Consider the following 22,088-nt stretch of genomic DNA (forward strand, 5'->3'; position numbering starts at 1 on the left):
AAAAAAAAAAAAAATCCTGAAGCACAGGTATCTGAAGCACATATACTTTTCCTTTAAGTTTCATTTTACTCAACAGTTATTTACTGAATGACAGGGACACAGGGCAAAAGACTGGATAACATCATTTTCCTTATAAAAGAGCCATGGTACCAGTCAATTCCAATGTGCCATTTTCAGGTATCACAGGTCAGTACAATTAAAGGCTTACTGAGAATATATGGCTGTCTTCAATAAAATACATGTCAATTCACTAACTTGAACTAATTTTGAATTGTTAAATTTTGTATGATTTATACTGTGAATTCCAAAATTATAATACACACTCAGAAATCTCTAGAAATTATACAACACTTACCACTGTGGGATACTGTGACGCAGGAAGTTGTGGCTGGTATACTGAATGCATTAAAAACTGTTGCTGAAGTATCTGTTGCTGCTGCACTGCATGCTGGTACTGAGAAAAGAAAATAAAATCAATATTATTCATGCCTTTCTATGCCAGAATCTCTTTTTTCTAAGTATTGATTTTACCAGAGCAATAACATAGAAAGTAGCTACAGTGTATAAGTAACTATAAGTTATATTTTGTTATCAGAATTCTTTTATTGTCAATGAAGCATAACAGATTGAACTAAAACCTTATTCAAAGCAGTTTAAGAATGTTTGGAAGAAAGCCGATGCTAAACATTTTCACCATCTCGTCCTAAAGGATATAAAGGCCGCTGAAGCAACTTCAAGCCAGGACCTATTACAATAAATCCCACCTTCAGTGGTATCTTCTGGCCATCCCATACACCATTTCCTTACCCCTTCCACTCTAGCTCTATTAATCAAAATTACAGGGTGACATCCCTGAGAAGTATCATGCATAGAACTGGCACAAAAATATTTCAGGAAATGAGAATGATGGTGTTAACAGTAGTTCAATTCAAAATTTTAGTGAAACCAGAAATTTGTAGATTCTGATGAAGCAGAGGACAGAAAAGACTTAAGACTTTTTTTTGCCCTTCCAATTTGCACCTATCCAGTCAGATAGACCAAACCAGTCAGAAAGAAGCACAAAGGAAAAAAACTAAGAAAATGTCACGTTGAAAAGACTAATATTTTCCCACAATAGCATTATTAGTCTATGAATTCAAAATGTAACCTCAAACAGATAATACTCATCACAAATCACATTTATTCTCAAATACCAAATGACTAGATGTACATTCTCTACTTCCTAAGGCCATGATGCAACCCAGTTTAATTGAGTATCCTTAAAGTATCTCATCAAGTGCAAACTACATACTGTTTTCTATTCAGGAAACAGGTAAAATTCACACTTTGAATCTTCAGTTCAAGGTGCGTATCTTAAGTCACTTTTCTCGTTCCACCTGATACCCCAAGTTAAAGGAGGAAAGGTTTATATGGCTCAGTTTGTACGTATTTCAGTTCATAGTTGGCTGGCTCCGAGGCAGGATGGCATGGCAGAGGGGCATCACAGAGTAGAAACAGTTCATGGCAGGCAGAAGGCAGCAAGCAAGTGACAAGTGGCAGTAGCAGCTTCTTTCTGTCCTTTTATATTCCACCTAGGCTACGCTTAAGTTCTGTCCTCACACGCAGAACTATGTCAAACCATTCAGTGGACTCATTTAGTAACCACACACCCTTAATCCCAGCATCACACACTCTAGATCCAACCATCCCTCAAAAAGCCCCACCTACAACCACATGAGGCTTTGGGGGACTTCTAGACCTTGACATCATCCGCGTGCTGCTGGTTTTAGGTGCATGCAGAACCCAAGAGTTGTGAGATTAGGAAGGCTTCCACCCAGATTTGAGAAGGTTTGGGAGGTCAGGCAGTGTGCCTCGGAGAGGGCAGTGTGTAGAGCTGTGACTGTAAAACTGAACGTGCAGTGAAGACCCAGAAGATTGAAGGAGCCAGGAGTATAGATCTGAGGAAAGCTGCAAGGAGTGACCAAAACTAGACAAAGAGAAAAGCCATGGGCACAACCACCAGAAGTGCTACAGAGGTGGAGCCACCAAAACTTCAAAACTGTTTGAAGTTCATAACTTGCCACAGATTTCCAAGGATGTTGGACATGAAACTCTAGGATTTAAGGTTTGCCCTGCTGAATTTTGGTCTTTCTTTGGTACCATTCCTTTCTATCACCCTCTTTGTACCTTTGGGAATGGAAATGGCTATCCTGTGCCACTGTATGTTTTCAGCGTTTAACTTTCTTTTCATTTGTACAGGAGCTCAAAGCTAAGAGTTTGCATTAAATCTCAGAGGAGACTTTGGACTTGGGCTTTTTAGCAATGCTGAAAATGTTAGGACTTTGGCAACTCTTAGAGATAGACTAAATGCCTTTTGCATAAAGAGATGTGCACAACTCTTTCCGGGGACTGGGGGCAGAATGTTATGCCTGTATCTAGATGTCTTCCCTCAAAGCCTCATAAGATCATAGATGGGGCTTTTCAGAGGTGGCTGAATCTAGGGTATGTATGCTAGATCAAAGGTATGATGCTGGGATGGATTCATGGTTCGGTCCTAGGATTAAAGGGTTAAATGTTTCTTGCCCAAAGGGTGGATAGCCTGGAAAAAATATGAGACAGAAAGAGGATCACCTGTCACTCTTGGGCACTTGCTGCTAGATGCCTTCTGCTGCCTGTTCTGTGGTGCCTCTCTGCCATGCCACCCTACCTTGGAGCCAGCCAACTGTGTACTGAAACCTCTACAAACTGTGAGGCAAATAAACCTTTCTTCCTTTAACTTTGGGTGTCAAATGTTTTGTCTCAGCGATGAGAACAGTAACTAAGACAGTGCCCATAAAACAAAAAGAATTCAGTGATTTTCTACTGCTATATGAATTTTACAGCACTACCCTACAGCACTGTCCAAAGTAACAGAGGATTACCTGCTGCAAGTAAGCATCTTGAAGTAACTGGTGCTGCTGTTGCTGCTGGTGAGGATGGTGATGCTGTGAATGAAGCTGCTGTAATCTCCAGTCTCCCTGTTGGAGCTGCTGGAGGACTCTGTGCTGCTGTGGTGGCTGCTGAGGAGGCCCCTGGCCTAGTAAACCTTCAGGGCCATTTCCAGGTCTCAAGGCTCCTGAGATAGGTTTCCAAAAACTTTCATTAATGTACTAATAATTTCAGCAAATAGCTACATTTCAATAATTAAATTAGAACATTGATATTATTAATTTATAAATGAAAACCTTCCTTCCATTTGCACAGTCTAAAGAATGTACTATAATTTTAAGTACCTTGGAAACTTAATTTTGTCATCTGCAACCCTGAAAAAGTCCTAAAAACACTTTGTTTTATGCTTAATCTCTCCATAAACACACCAGCCCTATCATTCTGACCTACAAATATATTATTATGAGGACACAGCCACTGAGACAGTTCTCTAAATCTCTAATGCCATTTCCAAGTATTCACGTTCTTGTTCTTTAAAGTGTAATTCAAATCTCTTCCTTGTTCCTTCATCTAACAATTCCACTCAATTTATTACTTCATTCTGTCTTGCACATATTAAGGGTTTATATGGCTATTTTCTAGCCAGGGACCCTGAAGGATAGAGTGACACTTATCTGTTGGAGACATAAAAGCCTTTTATATTAAAAATGTTCATTAAATGCTTACTGTAGTGAATCTATTAACACTATCTCCTAAATGGATATTTACTTACAAGCTCTATAAATTTCATCTTTTAAAAATTCTACAAATAAACTTTTGAAATTAGCTAAAATATGAATATATATAATATCAAAAAAAGGAAATATAATATCTAATACACTGTAATTTCTGTATTCTCTCCCAGTGAACTTACCTTTATTCAAATACAACTGTATGAATAGTTTAGATCTTTCATAACCCATAAAACATAAGCTTAGTCCCATGATGGCACCACTAAGAGGTGGTACAACTTTAGGAGATGGGGCCTTAGGTCATTGGAGCTGAGCCCTTGAAGGGGATTGTGGGACTCCAGCTTCTTCTTTTGCTTCCTAGCCATGAACTAAGCAATTTGTTCAACCATGTGTTCCCTGAGTTGCTATCCAGCACTAACAACGGGGGCTAGAAGCAATTGGTACACCCAACTGTGGGGTGAAATTTCTAAAATTATAAGCCAAAATAAACCTTTGCTCTAATTAAATTAATGCCCTTGATATTTTGTTGTATTGATGGAAACCTGATTAAAACAATAATCGCTCAATAACTGCATATTTTGTATCAGGTGCTATATTAAGCAGCTAATCCTCCCAACAAACCCATAAAAATAGGAGCTAGAATCTTTTAAAGATACATTGCTTTAAATAAGAAAAATACTCAAAGCAGATTCAAGAGCTTCAAAGAACAGCTTCTTCACCATTATAGTATCCTAAATGAAAACATTTTCTTTGTTTGTTTGTTTGTTGTATACTGGGGATTGAACTCAGGACCTTGCACTTGCCAGGCAGGCAACAGTGCCACTGAACTACATCCCTGGCCCCAACATTTTCACATTAAAAAGACAGATTTATCGTGAAATAAAATATAAATCAGGTGAATCTTCACATTATATCCCAGACCTTTAAGAGATAAAGTTTACACTCTCAAATCAGGAGTATCTCCTTAGGAGAATTTTCCTCCCATTTGTAGCACTAGGAATTGAACCCAGAAAGAGCCTCATTAACGCTTGGCAAACATTCCACCACTGAACTATATCTTCAGGCCTTTCTTATTTTATTTTGAGACAAGGACTCACAAAGTTGCCCCTGGCTCAAACTCATAATCCTCCAGTCTCGGTCCCAAGTAGCTGGGATTAAAGGTACACACCACCACCATGCCTAGCTGAAAAAAATTTTTCATAGTACCATAATTCTTACATTTTAAATTAGAAAAATACTTTTTTCTAAAAATCAAATGAAGATACCAGTTTTTAAGTTATAATGTCCACATGACTATTTTGCCAAACTCTAGACTCAGTACAAAGATGCAACTTTATAAGGTTAGAGTTTCAACTACCGGTACAACAGAGTTTTCTACACTCTTGAACTTTATCATTACCTACCTCAACCCTACTAGTTGATGACTTTAGAAATAAGAGTTTATATTATAGAATCAAAGCAAATTGTGAGCTTTTTGTATCACACTTTTGCCGTGCCAATAACTTCCCTTTCTTTATCGCGAGAAAAACAGCCAGATTTATTAGACATAAGAAAGCTTCTTAAAACATTATGTTACCTATTTTCAATATTAAGTTTGCTGTTAATTTATACCCTTAGGAAACCAAACCATAATTGGATTATTTACACTAGCAAGGGACTGGCTTACACTACCTTTCGGTCTGTGGTCACCAAATTCACCAGGAGCAGGAACTTTCACAGGTGTTGCTGAACTCTGAATGGTCAGCATACTAGGAGGGGCAGTAGTAGAGTTGGCCTTTGGTCTTTGTCTTGGTGCAATCGAGGTTTCTGTTGGTCCAATGGTATCTGTTATTCTACAAGAGAAGGACACATTTCATTCCAAATATTGGGGTTATTTCTAATTTACTTTTTTCTATAAAATATCTCAATAAATATTTATTACAGACAATCACTTTTGTTTTCTTGGCTTCCTCCTAAGTCTCTCTCAAATAACACGTTTGATGATGATCAGAAAGTAAAAACATAAAATTAACCATTTTCCTTAAAATAGTATGTAAAGTCTGCTACAGCAGGTAGCAGAAAATAGCATAGTTTCAAAGACTATCTTTAAGGAAATAAGATGAGATTGAAAGGAAACAAACAAAAACCTTCTCACAAGGTTTTTAAAAAAAACTGAAAATCCAACTCTGAAGGGAAACAAGAATAAATAACCTCCCCTAACTTGGACACTTTAATTTACATATTTATCAATTTTTGTCTATAAATTCAGTATAAAGACTCATACTTTTCAGTTGAGTCAATTTTTCACTTTCTAAGAGGATCTCCCATAAAATTTCTTTACTAAATTATCTCACCATATAGTCAAATGATTTAATAATTACATATAATTTATCAAGCTCACAGCCACTGTTACTTAAGGGAAAACCCCATCTACAACTGCATACATGTAAAATTTTTCCCAATAGCTATATGCACCACAAGAGGGAGCCCAGTTAACAACTATCTTTCCAATAGGAAAGACAAAATTAAATCAAAAGATTTCAGAAAAACAGAACTATATCATGAGAATAGACAGTGTGTTGTCTTCTAAAAATAACATGTTTTAAATGGGATAGGTACATATTGAACAAATATGAAAACAGAGCTAAAGATCATTTATACATATAAATAATTATAGCTCACTTTAGTATGAATTCATATTCGGAGTGTGGTACTAAAACCAAGTATACTCTCTAACCTCGAGTAATTTGGAAGAAATACTATATACAACCATTTTTTAGCTCTCCATTCTTTATTTATTAGGTTGCATAGGCCAAACTTCACCCTTCTATGTTCCTGGTCTACCCTGCTCTTTAGAGAACTACAACATGCATGATCATAGAGGAATCTTCTAAAAAGCCTAAGTCAGGAAGACCTTATTCAATCTAATATCTTTTATTTAATACTGTATTAGTATCTATTGTACATTTCTGATGTTCACTGTACAAAATTCTATCCTCAGAATTTACAGGATATATAAGAAAATAGGGCACATGTTGGTGAAAATATAACAAAATGTAAGAGTAAGATATTCAGAGCCAAGCTAGTACTGCCAAGAATTTCATGAAGAAGTAATTCCATCCTTAATTTGGCTAGAAAAGGCTTCAAGAAGGCACTAGAGATTAAAATTTTTAAATAAATATTATTTCACTAAACTGCAAAAAAGTGACTAAGCATTCTCTATGAAGGAAGGGATGGGAAACAATATCTGCACAGATTAGGCAAAGAGAAGCAAAAACTGGACTGAGAGACAATAATTACTGCCATCAACATTGCTGCACTGCTTTACCTTTACCCTCACAAGCTTCCTAGTGCATTTTCTGTGCTTTCCTCCTTTCCTTTCCTCCTAACACCTGAATAATCTTCCTAAAAACTCAGACCCTCTCCTCCTTAAAGTCCTCCAATGTTTCCTTCTGCCAATTCTCAACATTTCCATCTTTCAAGCACATATGTCAAATAACCTCACATGTTTAACAGAGTAGAAAATACAAGTCAAGTTTAGGTTTTTGAGAAGTAAAGCAGGTGCCACAAACTGAAGGCAGGGGCAGGTGGATTAAAACACCCGTTGCAGCTTACTGAATAAGGAAACTAGCTCTGTAAAGATTCTCTCCTTAAAATACAGCATTTACATGAAAAAACTAATATTTACTATTAAGCTTTGTACAGAGGTAGATTTTTTTCAAGTTCTTTAGTGACTTTGATAGAGTAAATTTATCTGAATGAGCAATTGGCACCAATGAACCTTATATTTTAATATACAGAAGGCACAGATTTAATATACTATAAATAAGTTCTGCAAATTTAACTCATTAAAATGACAAAAACTGTACACATTAATGGATCACATTATATTTTCACACACACACGTTTAAAATAAACACTGTAAATGCAAATGGCATTATTTCATTTATGATTGTATTGCTACAACTTGTGTGTCACAGTGAAAGATATTCAAATCATTCTTTTTCAGTTGACTAATTTTTTAATGTGCAACTACCTTCATAAAGATTTACTGATCAACTATTAAAAACAAGTAACAATAAAATTCTACTGACAAATAATTACCACTCAATAACAACAGTGGCTGCTACTCAATGCTCTATCATAGATAAGACAGATTTCTGGTTATGCTAGATTCCTGCAGGTTAGATATAACTTTATTCCACCGCTTCCTTGGACAGCACTTTGAAAGTCAAATGAATGAAGATATTCTTGGTGATATTAGATTTTTAAAAAGTCACAAATGATACTTTAACAATTCATCAGTAAAGATCATTTCTAATACATCTCAGCATGCCATACAAATAGGGTTGCTTGTGACTGGTATTACCTATCATTTCAGCTTCCTCCCCCACCACCATAAGTATGTCCCCTTATGCTCTCACCCTATAGCATCACCAGGACCATTATTGCCTGAATTGCCTGCCACTTTAGTTTCAATTCCAACCCCTCCAGAGAACTGAGGACTCATCCTTCAAGAATTCTGCAATTCCCCCAGAAAGCATTCCTTTCATCCTGTTCTCTCTGCTCCCAGTCTTTTCTTCCACACTAAGTATCAGGTAGTAATCATTTACAGTTACAACTGCAAACTCCCTGGAAATTACTACTTTCTATGTGCAATTCCAGGATCTATATCTTGCATATAAAATGTATATGACAAATTTTTTTTGTATTTCAAATAAAATAATTAGTGTAAGATATAATAACAAACAAAGCTCTAACCCAGAAATCTCCCCAAATGCAATGTTGCACTTGTCTAATAATCTAATAGATGGTCCTGTTTATTAACTTTTAAGTTCAAAAATATAAATACAGAAAAAAGTCACTAAAGGATTCAGGTCTTAACATAATCCATCCCAAACCCCTGCTTTTCTTTATTTCTTTCTTTCCTTTTTTTTTTTTAAGACAGAGTCTCACCACACAGGTTCAGGCTGGTCTCAAATTTGTGGCAATCCTCTTGCCTCAGCCTCCCAAATGCTGAGATTACAGGTATGTGCCACTATGCCCAGCTCACACAATATATTTCTAACTTTTATATTAGATACAAATCCTGTATCTAGTATTTTTTAAAGCTTATTTCATACTTGCTGTTAAGGCTTATGTCTAGATGTGTACCCCACCCCCCAGCCTCATATGGTCAAAGGTGGGGCTTTTTGGAGGTGGCTGTATCTAGAGTTCATGATTCTGGAATTAAGGATGTCATGTCAGACTGATTAAGAGTTCCCCACCCTGGGTGTGAGTAATAACCCATAGCCTGAATAGAATATAAGAGACAGTAAGGGGGCTGTGGTCGAAGCTTGCTGCTTGCTACTTTGCTGCCTTCTGCCTGTCATGGACCACCTCTCCTAAGTGATGCCCCTCTGCCATGCTACCCTGCACTGGAGCCAGCCAACTATGAACTGAAACCTCTACAAATTGTGAGCCAAATATATCTTTCCCCTTTTAACTTTGATGTTGGGTATTTTGTCTCAGCATGGAGAAAGGAACTAAGACACTTGTTATCTAAACTATGCAACAGGCAATAAGCAATATACATTTTTTTAATGGGTGAAGATGACACTTAATGACATTTACTAGGATTAAAACAAGACCTACTGTGCAATGTTTTTAAAAATGCCTTTTCAATTTTATCATAGCTATGCCTACCTGGCTTTCATTTGGCTTTTCCTAGCAGCTGCTTCACTAGCAGTCATCGGTTCAGGAAGAGCTGAAGGAATCAAAGAATTCTTGGAGGAAAAAAAAACAAAACTTTTAGTTTTTAGTGCAAAAAGGTTTATTAAACTATAGACATATTATTAAACTTAAAAAATACTACCTCTGAGGTACCATTATTTGCCCATCAGAAACCTAAAAATTATTGACATAATTGAGCCTATAAATATCACTAGATGTCATACACAATGTCACTCTCATATTCATGTCCCCCCAAAATCTCTGGAAAATACACAAAGTATCATTGTATGCAATGCATAGATAGATAGAATTTAGGTAAAAAGAAATACTATATTACACTTATAGATCAATAACTGCTTTGCACTTTAGAAAAAGAAGTTAACTCCAAGGGTAGGGAGTTTCTAAATACGGTACCACAAATAATTTTCAGAAAGAGGGGCTGGTAGGTTTTGCTCAGTTGTTTATACCCAATGTTTGACTCAGGGTAGGCAACCAGTAAGTGTTAGTTAAGTAGAACACGAAAAAATCAAGTTAAATGGCAAATAATGCTACTTTCATTAGTAGAATGTTAGAACTGAATAATTTCAGCCTCAGCAAGGAAAATATTTAATTGATATGTTAAAAGCAAAAAGAAAAGGCTAATTATATACTTTTTTTAAGTAATGGGTTAAGTTATACATAAAAGGAACAAATAAGAACAAGTTAGGCCAGAATGACCTAATGACCAGAATGAAGCTGAGAATGCCTTAAAATCAATGAGTCTAGTAACCTTTATTAAAATTAGCAGGGATTTGCCATACACAGTTCATCTGAAGTAGTTGATGTAATCTATAAATAGCAAATAGAATCAAAGCCTTTAAATATTATTAGGTATTTCTAAATGAGCTCCTTTCATGAACTAGGCATTAGATTGTAATTAGTTGTAATCTTTACAATTACTTTGTTTAATGGGGGGGACCATTAAACCTCCTAAAATAGGCAAAATAAGTCACTTAAAAAGATAAAATAAACTGCGGTCGATTTACAGTGTCTCTCCTTTTTACACCAAAGGCCCCCAAATTTTCTCATTTAACAGAGTATTTAGTTTCTGTCTCAGTAATTTTTCACAACTCTCCACAAAACAACAATAACAAAAAAAAACAGTCCTGTTTATTAAACAGCTAGACCTAAAACTTAATTAAAAGTAGTTTGTCTGTATTAGACTGTGTTTATGTCACTGTGTTTTGCTCTTAAATGGAACATATCCTGGAGGTGACCCTGGAGTCTGCTGTAGCTCTCCAGGATACCTCAAGACGCAATTTGGGATGTGGCTTTATACCAAAAATACAATCACAATCATATATCAGGCCACTTGTCACAAACAACTCTCAGAGTCTATACACATGTACATGAAAAAATGGATTTTAAATTCAAACCCTATTTAAAATGCTACTTACATTGATGTTAGAAACCGGACAATCCTTTTTGGCAAATTTAAATGCAAAATAGGATACTTGAAATATATCAGGTCTATGCTCTGGGTCTGGTTCAAGCATGAACCCTGTAAGAATAAATCAAAATGTTAAGACATTTTATTGATTAGAGATGCCACTTTATATAAAAGATAAAAATATTTTTCTGTTCCATTCTAGGATCAATGACTCTAGCAGACATTGTTAATATTTACAGAAAGTACAGAAATTGCTGTTATGCCAAACTAAATGGTAGGTTAGTCACAGGACTGTTCTGTACCTGCAGTATGAATGACATGTATGATTATTCTCCTAAGTATTCTGGCTTGTGTCTAGATGACCCCCAAAGCCTCATGCAGTCATAAGCAGGGCTTTTTCAGAGGTGGCTGAATCTAGAGTTTGTGACTGATTCATGGTGTAATGCAAGGATTAAGGGTGGTAGGATAAGGGTGAGTGATTACTAAATCAGTCCACTGATTGGTTTGGCACCACCTTAATCCCAGTAGCCTGGATACAATATGAGGGACAAAAAGAGCTTTGTCTTGCCCCTTGCTTGTTTTGCTACCTTCTGCCTGCCATGAACTGTTTCTCCCCTGTGATTCATCTGCCATGCCACCCTGCCCTGGAGCTGTGTAATTATGGACTGAAACATCTACACACTGTGACCTAAATAAACCTTTCCTCTTTTAATTTGTGGATGCCAGGTATTTTGTCTCAGCAATGAGAAAAGTAACTAAGACAGAAAGTGACTCAGGCAAAACCATGAATTTAGCAACATAAAACAAATAGTCCATTTAGTAAACTCTGGGGAATTATTAAAGAAAAGTTCCAGGACCATAGTGGGAGAGGCTTCAAAATAATTCCTTTTGAAGTAATTCTGCTATCTAAAATAATTCTATTTTGAAATGATCCTGAATCAAGTAAAGGCTAAATTGTGCATTATTATAATCTATTTACCAAAGTAGTACAAGATTGCTACTATAGGTTTCCAAAAATATGCTTTCTTCCCATACTAACTTACTATAGTTCTATATTTTACAATGTTATCTAAAATATGTTCAAAAATTTAAGTGCAGTTCTACTATGAACAGTCTACATGACCTTTACAGTACTGCTTAAAATACCTGAGATGTTTTCCTAGCCAAAATGACCATGACTATTTGTCTATTTCTTGGGTGATTTTTAATTTTAAAATTTTATAAGTTCAACACTTATTATTTTAATTTTAAAACTGAAAAAGTTTTATTTTGTAAAGACATTTCCATGACTAATTCTGCTTCATTAATTCTAAATTGTCATAATGCTTAAATTGTTTTTAAACTATTTAAAATGTAAAACAGTATTAGACATTCTGAAATTTGCTAATATGTATAGAGATCTAAGTACATAAAATAGCTAAAATGAAATTATAAATTTCATTATATATTATAAATTATAAAAATCAATTAAATCTTCCTCCACATTTAATTTCTGAATACAGAATGTGTAACATATCTCCAAAGAGATAATAAACTTATGTCAACTAAAAAAACAGCTCTACGGAAAGTAATATTGAGCACAAAACTTTAAAAATTTATTTGGGAAATTTTGAATTAAGTCTGTATATAACATTTTTTATATATCTAAAATGTTAACATAACATTAATAAATTTTACTTTTTATCTTTTAACACTACTGCTAGTTTGAAATAACTAAAAACATTTTAATTCAAATATTTATTAATTTATATTTAACCAAAAACATTTTGAAAATAAATCAATTTTATTTTGACACCAAAATATTAAATGTTTTAAGAGCAACAAGTGTATAAAATTAATTTAATTTTGTAAAAATAAATTTAAATACATGTTAACAATGCTTACCCATACAATTTTTAAAATCAATCCAATAACAAGAAACATAAAATTCACAAAATTATGATCCTAATTTCCTATTGTTACAAATTTATTTGGCTTTTAAAATTTAAATTCAATGGTACCTAATTGTACCTATTTGTTCTTATAAAGACATGAACTGGTACATAAAACTGTAAGATTTTTTTTTTTAATACATGAGAAAACTGGGACTGAAGGAAAAGTAATTCACTAAGGGCTGGAGCAGACAAAATAACGACAGAAAAGAAAATGCATGTGATTTGATTCTAAATATAGGTCCAAAATCTAGCTCTCCGCTTTCTAGCTGTCAATATAAATAGGACATGATCTATTACATGAATCACAGAGTCTCACACTCACACACACACACACACACACACACACACAGGTGCTAAATAAAAAAGCATTCCTGATGTGAAAGCAGAGAGCAAAAAGCAAATTCTCCACCTCCAAGAAACTGCAGTAAATTGTGTAGGACTTCCTCTTACTCCTTCTTCCCATGTGGACAGTGTCATAATACTAAATGCAGTTCAGGGTCCAGGGATTTAGCTCAGTGGCACCTTGCCTGCCTTGAAAGGACAAGGTTCTGAGTTCAATCTCCCCAGTACCAAAACAAACAAACAAACAAACAAAATGCAGTTCCACCAAAGAAACTCTAAAGTAACAGACAATAGTGTGGTATAACAATGTACCTCTCTGGCTCAATCCAAGAAAACTTTTTAAGTATCTAGAGAGAAACAGCATGATCTTCCCAACAATCCTAACTGGGTTTTGTTGTTTCTTTTCTTTCATTGTAATTTAGAAGCTTAGAGGAGAAAGAAACAAATTTGAGATTTTTCTGTTCTGACTAACATTCGTACAAGTAATGCTCTCTCAAATTAAGCACAACAGGGCCGGGGATTTAGCTCAGCAGTTCGGTGGCCTGCCTTGCAAGTACAAGTACCTGAGTTCAATCCCCAGTATCAAAAAAAAAAAAAGCACAGCACAACATCCTTTAATTATTAGGTAGCTAGCTAGGCTAGAGGAAAAAATTATCTTATAAGATAACGATAGAACCTCCACTAGCCCTGGCTCATATTTCCCTGTGGGAATTATAGGTGTAGGAGTCAGTTTAGCTTGTCTTACAGTATTGACGCCATTTATGCAATATAAAATCAATTTAAAAGCTCATGTCTAGTACTTAAAGAATTAAGGTAGAAAATATTATAGTGCATTAATGTGGCAAATATAAGCAACATTTCATGAAACTTTAAAGTTTCAGTTTCAGTTCATACATGTGCATGTATATGTGAATGCATGTATCAGGTTTGGTAGTTCAGCTTGACTGTGTCCTGATTGGCTTGGAGTGGTCCTGGAGGATTGGTAAAGCACACTGCCGGGTGTGTCCAGGTGGGTCATGGAGGCGACTTTAGTCCTTTTCTATTCTAGCTTTGTTCCCCTGCTCTACTTTCCAGGTGCCATGAATTGAGCAGCTTTGCTCAGCCATACCTTCCACCATGTTTCTGCCGTAAAGCCGGCTAACCAAGGGAATGACCATGAGTTAACTTAAACTCCTCTTTTAATATTTAATATTAATAGCATTTAATAATATTTAATATTAATAGCATTGTGTCCCAGTGACAAGAAAGCTAACACAGAAAACTGGTACCAGGAATAGGGCTGTTGCTGGACGTGTGCCTGACTGCGTAGTTTAGACACTTTTGGAAATGCTTTGGAGAAGTTTAGAGATGTGGGCTAGAGAAGCCTTGAAATATTATAAGCGGAGCCCTGCTGGCCAGAGCTCAGAAGACCAGAATACTAATAGGAATGCAGACAGGTTCAGGAGGTTTCACTTAGAAACAAGGACTCTATGGCCAGCTGAACTAGAGGCCATGTGTGTTTCACTCCAACAAGTAATTTGTGTACATTCTGTACATGTCCTGAGGACTGTGGGAGACTAAAATTAAGAGCAGTGGACTAATCTGGCAGGGGAATTTCAAGATGGTCCAACATTCAGGCTGTGGCATGGTTACTGCTGACTACTTTTACCCAAATGTGTAGTAAAAATTAGAAGCAAAATGTAGGCAGAAAATTTGAAATAGTTACATTTTGGTCCAAAAGAAACTATGAGTAAAATTATTGCAAAAGACATAACTACTGAAGAAATCAATGCCATTAAATGAAACCAAGTACTCTGACAGAGACAGGAAGATGCTCGGAGGGCACCTCAGAACCCAGCAGGACCCCATCTCAGTTCAGGGTCAAGGTTCAAAAGTACAAACCTTTCACTTGAGGACAACCCCTGGGATGCCTGAGAAGGGCCTCCTTAGGAATTGGTTCCCCAAAATTCACTGTGCTCAGCCATCCAGGCACCCAGAGGCCACTACAGCCACAGTCCAAGGGAGCCTACCTACTGCTACAGCTAGCAACAAACTTTGGTACTTTCTACATAATACTGGTTTTACCACATACAGAATGCAAATAGCTATGGGTTCAGGAAGGCTTCCACCCAGATTTCAAAAGAAGCCTGGAAGGTCAGGCAAGGAACAGCCCATGAAGTAATGAGAATGAAACCAAAGATGCAGTGGAGACCCCAGGAAGACAGAGATGCCAAGAATGTGGAATGTCTGCTTAGGAAAGCTACAGTCCAAGAGTGAATGGAGCCAGCTCCAGAGAGATGTCATGTGGGCTATAATGGAGCAAAGCCTTAGGGGTGATCCTATACAATCCCTCTGGAACTCACATTTTACCAACATGTGCCTGAGATGCCAAATACAGAGCTGCAAGTCATAATGTTTGCCTTCCTGAGCTATAGTCTTGCTCTGGCCCAATTATTTTCTATCTCAGTATTCCCTCCTTTGGAATGGGAATGTTTCTTCTATGACACTCTTTTCTGGGATTTTGCAGCTTTTTTATTTTTACAGAGGTTTACAACTAAGAATTTTCCTTGAGTCTCAGAAGAAACTTGGACTTTTAAAAATGCTGGAACTATTGAGACTTTGAAGAGATGTTTCAGTTGTATGCAAATTGTATCATGTTAGGCAGAATTATGACCTTGTATTTATCTGGAGAGTAAGTATGATTTAAGGAGATATGTTTGGGTGTTAAGTTGACAAGGGGTGGGATGTGAGTTTACACACCCATAATATGGCTGTAATCATTAAGTTTTACTGCCAGGCATATCTAAATTTGAACTGACTGTCCCATCAGGCAGCTTGAACCATCAGTCGAACATGAACGACTGTCCCACTGGGTGGCTTATACTGCTTCTGAGTGTCTTTGATTACAATAATGCAAAGAAAGGCATTTAGCAGATTACATATCTGTAATATGTCATCATGTTACAATTCTTTAAGGAGAACGTTAAAATGATATAAAAACATTATAATACAACTAATTTGTGGTACAGCAGTTTTAAGTCCATATTATACATACCAGGAATGGGGTACTTGTAAGATTTCAATGTTAAAAATTTAGAGAATTGATTAATAAACTATTTACCTGTGAAGAAATGCCATAGGCACAAATTACAGTGATACCTCAGTTCACAAATGCTTTTGTTCGTGAACAATTTGGTTCACAAACAGAAGTATTTGGCAAAATGTGGATTCCATTCATAAACGCCGGATCAGGAACAAACACAAACAGGACCATCTTCCCCAAAATGGTGAAATGAATTAAGTTCATGAACCAAGGTACCACTGTACTTGATAAAAACCTTAACTTTAGAAAAGTTTATTTAAGACTGGCAAGAAATGCATGTAAGTGATATAGAAAATGTTATCAAAAATTATCTGAAAAGAACTTTCAGCTCTAAAAACCCTTACCACCTCACAGTAGCTGTCTGTCCTATTTCTTTTTCTTTTTTTTTTTTTTTCTCATTGAGTTTATTGGTACATTTTAGGTATACAGTACAGTTACATTCATCATTGGGATCTTGTACCTTTACATGTCAGGTCTTGGTTTTCATTTTTTCCCCATACCCCTGCCCTCCCTTCACCACTGTCCTATTTCTTTTCCATCTTTTTTCCCCAAATAAACTGTCTTTTGGTATACTAATGAAAAAAAAATCTGAAAAAATGGGTGCCATGGTGGCCACAAAAAAAAGCCAAACACATTTATGACATTTTATGCACTCTGCATAAATGAATCACCTTTATGCATAAAATGTTTTAAAGAAATTCACAAATATAAATCTCTTTTTAGTGTAATTATTATTACTTTAGGTGGTAGGAATAGTGTTAATTAATATTTATATTTGAGTAGTGATTATTCAAATTCAAGAAATAACTAGACTTTGTCCTTTAATTTTATTAGTAAAAAGACCAATAAAAGTGATCAGATTCATTTGTACCATCAGTGGCATAAGCCACTCAATAGAACAGTCATGCATATAACACTGGTGACTCACAGCAGTGGCAACATGTTAATCTTGATTTTGTCAATCAAGGCTTGAGGACTGCCTACGAGATTGGTGGAGCAAATTTCTGGGTGTGTCTAGGTAGATCATGGAGGTGTGGACTTGAGTATTACATCTGGTTCCTTAACCCTTTCTCTCTGGTGCTGCTCTCCTGCTCTGCTTCCTGGCTGCCACAAACTGAGCAGCTTTGCTTCACCAAGCCCTCTTGCCATAATGTTTCTGCCTTGAAGCCAGCTGACCATGGGCTGAATCTCCTGAATGGTGTGCTAAATTAAAACTCTCTTCTTTTAAATTGTGGGTGGGTGGTATTGTGTCCCACTACCAGGAAAGCTAATAAATATATCAGGTCATAATTAAAAATATTTTTGACATAGAACCATAGTCAAAAGAGGCTGAAACTACTGTGCTAATGGGGTACTGTGACTTCCCTCTACTATCCATAACACATTCCTTCCCATGAGAAAGTAATGATTTCTCTAACTGCTAGACTAGGAAAAAGAATTAAGTGCCTATATGCACTTCCTTTCAAAGAGGTTATTTTCAGAGCATACATGTCCTCTACTCAATCATTTCTGCAAGTGACCTGCCTCTGCAGAGGAAGTCTACAATTTTACAGCAGTGCCTATAACTGGCTGCAGGAAATTTAGGAGACTGAGTATGGAATAATAGGCTTCTGTGATTTAATATCTAAATTTCATCTTGTGATTGCTCTATCAGTACAGGTTATGCTTCTCTGGACTGCTTGGGACCAGTATTTCTGATTTTGTAAATTTGGGGATTCTGGAAAATGCATGTATACTTATACATCATGGGCTATCTGGGGGATAGGAACCAAATCTAAACACAAAATTCAGTTATGTTTCATATATCCTTTATACACATATTCTAAAAGGAATTTTATATCATAATACTTTTACTGCATCTGCATTTTGACTGCAATTGATCACATAAGGTTAGGTGCAGAATTTTTCCAAGATAAACACTGAAAGTTTCAGATTTTGGAACTTTTCATATTTTGTGTTTTCAGATTAGGGAAGCCTCAACCTGTATTAAAGTGGACAGTTTTATCTAATGAGCTCCTGTGCTGTTCTGTGACTTGATTCTAAAATCAAAGTATGAAAAAGATTATCATTCCTGAAACCATCAAGTAAAGAATGGCTACAGTTTTATATCTGAATATTTTTTAGTATTCCTAGCCATTTCAAAAAAAGCCCCAATATGGCAGCATTAAGCAAATAATTTAAATAACAATTTTTTGAACTCTTCAAGAGAGTGAGTTGCAGGGCCAGGGATTTAGCTCATGGGTTCTGCTGCCTTGCCTTGAAAGTGTAAGGTTCAATCCCCAGTACACCCCAAAAAGAGAGATAGAGAGAGAGAGAGAGTGAGATGCAAAATGTAACCCTGGATTGCTGAATGGTGTAACCTAAAACGCATAGGTATCAGCTTTAGTCCAGCTAAATATCAGGGCATATTTATAAAGAAAGACAACTTCAGTTTTCAAGTAATTTGTCCAATGATATTTTCACTCTTTAAATATCAGGTCTAATGTTTTATTAACTCCTACTTCACAATAATTAAACTATATTATCTACAGGAAACATCCTTGAAAGAGGAGTAGATTAAGGAATACATGTGGTCAATTCACCCAAGTGATATTAAGTGCTTACATTTTAAAACAATACCAAAAAAAGGAGAGAACCTAGGAAATATCCTTGTTCAAAATGATCACATGAATCACACAAGACCATTACTGCTAACTCTGATTCTACTGCAAATATAAAATCAACTTCTCAAAAATTCAGCCACACAGATAAGAAAGGGTATTTCTTTGCTCATTTTGTATAAATCTTCCTATTGACATAAAAACTACTACTACAACCTGAGAACACAAAACAGTCTCAGCATTGACAGTCATATTTGAGTAAACCACAATACTTCCTACTGATGTTATCACACATATCTAATTAAGAAACACTTATATAAGGCAGATGAATTATGTTTATATTAACAAGGAAGTACAACACTCCAGCACATTCCAACAAAAACAGCGACTAAAGGAGCAGCAGTCACCAAGTTACACTATATTTTCATCAAGGATCTAAGCCAATATTACCATTCCAGTTACAAAAAACAATGGATCCATGCCTGGACCTAGATACAAATGAAACTAACATCTCTACTCCAATGGCTCAGAAAATTTAAAGGAAAAATACTTTGGCCAGGTATACTAGTATAGACCTGTACCAAACACTCTAGGAAGCTAAAGCAGAAGGATCACAAGTTTGAGCCCAGCATGGGCAATTGAGAAACTTAGTGAGACCCTGTCTCAAAATTAAGTCTCAAAGAGGAGGGGAGGGGCTAGGGATGTAGCTCAGTGCCAAAGGCCCTTTGTTCGATCCCCAGTACTACCACACTACCACCACCTTCCAGAAAAAAGTCTTTCAGAACCTTTCCTACTTAAAAGTTTCTTGATTACACTTAGAAATTTTGCTGAAAGAAAAACACCCACATTGTTTTATTTTTATATAATTTCTCTAATTTTGCAGGAAATATTTCAAGAATCAACTTATTATATTCATCTGTTAACCTAAGATTACTACAGAAATTTACATGCTATGTATATATGTCCTATATAACTTATCCTAAAGACTGAGGAAATGAAACTAAATTTAACAGCTGATAATAAATATGTTCAATCATAAATAAAACACTAAGCAGTACTATACATATCCAAGGAAAGTGTAGTTGGGATATTAATAATTGATCATAGTTATCTCTCCACAAATGCCCAAAAGATACCCCATTGCCAATGACTGAAACCATCCAAGGAAACTCTAGCTTCATCTTTATCTTAAAGGTAAATTAAAATGTCTTGAGAATTTTTTTCCAAAAACTATAATGCAGAAGAGAATGGGTGAGGGTGTAGATATTTGAAATAAGATTACTCATCAGTTGATTATCACTGAAGCTGAGTAGCAGTACAAAAAATGTATTGTACTGTGTATATTTTAATCACTATAATAAATTTAAGTATATTCAAACAAGCAACTAATTCCTAGTTCCCCACAAGACAGGTATTAAAATAAATCTAACCATAATAGGTGAGCAAAGAAAAAGAAGCCATAAAAAAACAGTAACTGAGCAGACTCAATAGCAAGTATTCATTATAAATTACTGTATCACTGTACAAAATAAAGAGGTAAAAAATAATCTTAGTAGTTGCATTTGAACATGTCTTGGGATCTTTGATAATTTATAGTAAACTGCTGCATGATTCATCATGACCAGAAATCCTGCTTCAAAGCATCCAAAGAATCTCTGAAGGGAAAGTACAACCTAATGAGTAACAGCAGATGCTCTGCCCTTCACATAGGCTATCAGAAATCAGGTTAGCTCAGGAAGAATTATGATAATGCTATTAGTAGCTGTTGTGGTGGTAGGTGTCACAGTAGTGATGAAAGTAGTATTAAATGCTATCTCTTAGTAAGCACTTACATATTTTAAGAAACATTTTCCATAACACATTTAATTCTAACAAAACTCTTAAGAGATAGGTACTTTTAATATGCCCATAGGGAGACTGAGATAAATGAAGGTGCCCAACGTTCCATGTCAAATAGGTGACAGAGAGATGTAAACCAAGGCTGTTTGGCTCTACAGGCCTTATTTTTCCTTAATCTCAAGTACCTTGCTTACAGAAGAATTTATAGAAGGCTCTCTCTTCATAACTATTCAGTAAACCCCTTAGATATAATTATTATTCTTGGTGCTAAATGTGTTCTAAATTCCTCTTCAACACTTGGATCCAGAAAACAGAAAGTGCTTCTTCCCTAACCATTCCCCCACCCCGGTGGCAACCTTCTTATCTACAGGGAAAGTCAACAAAAGCTAAGAGGAAAACTAAATAACTGACTCTGCTACTTTTTAAGAGAAAAATCTGAGAGCTGGGGATTTAGCTCAGTGGCACCAAACCTGTCTAGCAAGTGCAAAGTCCTGAGTTTGATTCCCGGTACCAAAAATAATTAAAAGAAAAAAGTCCGCAGGAAAGAGAAATAAAAGTAACACTTAAACTGAGCATTATGGACAACAGATACTAGTAACAATGGCTTTATCTCGATTAGTGATAATTAAAAATCATATTCAAATAATTAGGTAACCACAAACTATATATACAACTACAGCAAAGATTTTTCATGGCTATTTTCAAAAATTGTGAGTGATATGAAGTGGATGCAGACAGCATTAGTAGTGCTGTTAGTGTTAAAATGATGTATCTTTTTGTGTTTTATCAAAATGGCTGGGAATAATTTATTGTATTTGGTGATTAAAAGTTTTACATTCAACAACTGAATAGAGCTAGATAATATTCTTGGTTTTCTGAATGTGAGATTTATTTAAAAGCAATGTAAATCACCCACTACATGCATAAACACGTAGGACAAAGACTAGCATTGCAAAGTATCTAAATTTTTTTTAGAAAACATTACATCAGATAAATATGTTCTGGTTTTTAAAATTCCTACTTTATTAAACTTTTACTATTCAAGACATTTAAAAATAACATCTATTAAATATAAAACACTTTGACAGAAAATAAAATTTATGGATGTTATGATTTCAGATTGACCTGAATGCTTTTTCCCCCCCTTTTTCACATTGAACTACATGTCTGGCCCTTTTAAAGATGTTTTTATTCTGATAGGGTTTTGCTAAGTTTCTAATTTACCCATGCTTGGCTCAAACTTGCAATTCTCCTATTGAGATTACAGGCATGCACCACTTTGCCTGGCTTGAGTATTTTTATTTTATTCAACACTTTTCACTGGGCACAAATTTATACCATGAATAACATAAAATAAATCTGCACATTTATTGACAAATAAGAGTATTGTGTGCACTGCAAATCATCAATTAACTAATGCTCATTGAGAGTCTAAAATTAATATTTATGTTGCCTGCTTTCCCATTACACAAACACCCACAAACACACACAGGAGGGGGAGCAATCTAACCCAAGACAGTATTTAGTAACTAA

The 22,088-nt window shown here is 35.5% G+C and overlaps 1 protein-coding gene across 1 annotated transcript in view; it reads right to left on the reverse strand.

The window, feature by feature from the left end:
• Bmp2k (BMP2 inducible kinase) overlaps positions 1-22,088 on the reverse strand; it is an 84,347-nt gene that overhangs the window by 30,759 nt on the left and 31,500 nt on the right. The window contains exons 8-12 of the mRNA XM_033757765.1: positions 10,766-10,869; positions 9,303-9,382; positions 5,310-5,470; positions 2,901-3,094; positions 356-454 (exon numbers count right to left, since the gene is read on the reverse strand). Coding sequence (XP_033613656.1) covers positions 356-454; positions 2,901-3,094; positions 5,310-5,470; positions 9,303-9,382; positions 10,766-10,869 — 638 coding nt within the window. The remainder of the gene's footprint in view (positions 1-355; positions 455-2,900; positions 3,095-5,309; positions 5,471-9,302; positions 9,383-10,765; positions 10,870-22,088) is intronic.

This window comes from Fukomys damarensis, unplaced genomic scaffold (assembly GCF_012274545.1).
Source record: "Fukomys damarensis isolate Sample0158 unplaced genomic scaffold, DMR_v1.0_HiC HiC_scaffold_32, whole genome shotgun sequence".
Taxonomy (NCBI): domain Eukaryota; kingdom Metazoa; phylum Chordata; class Mammalia; order Rodentia; family Bathyergidae; genus Fukomys; species Fukomys damarensis.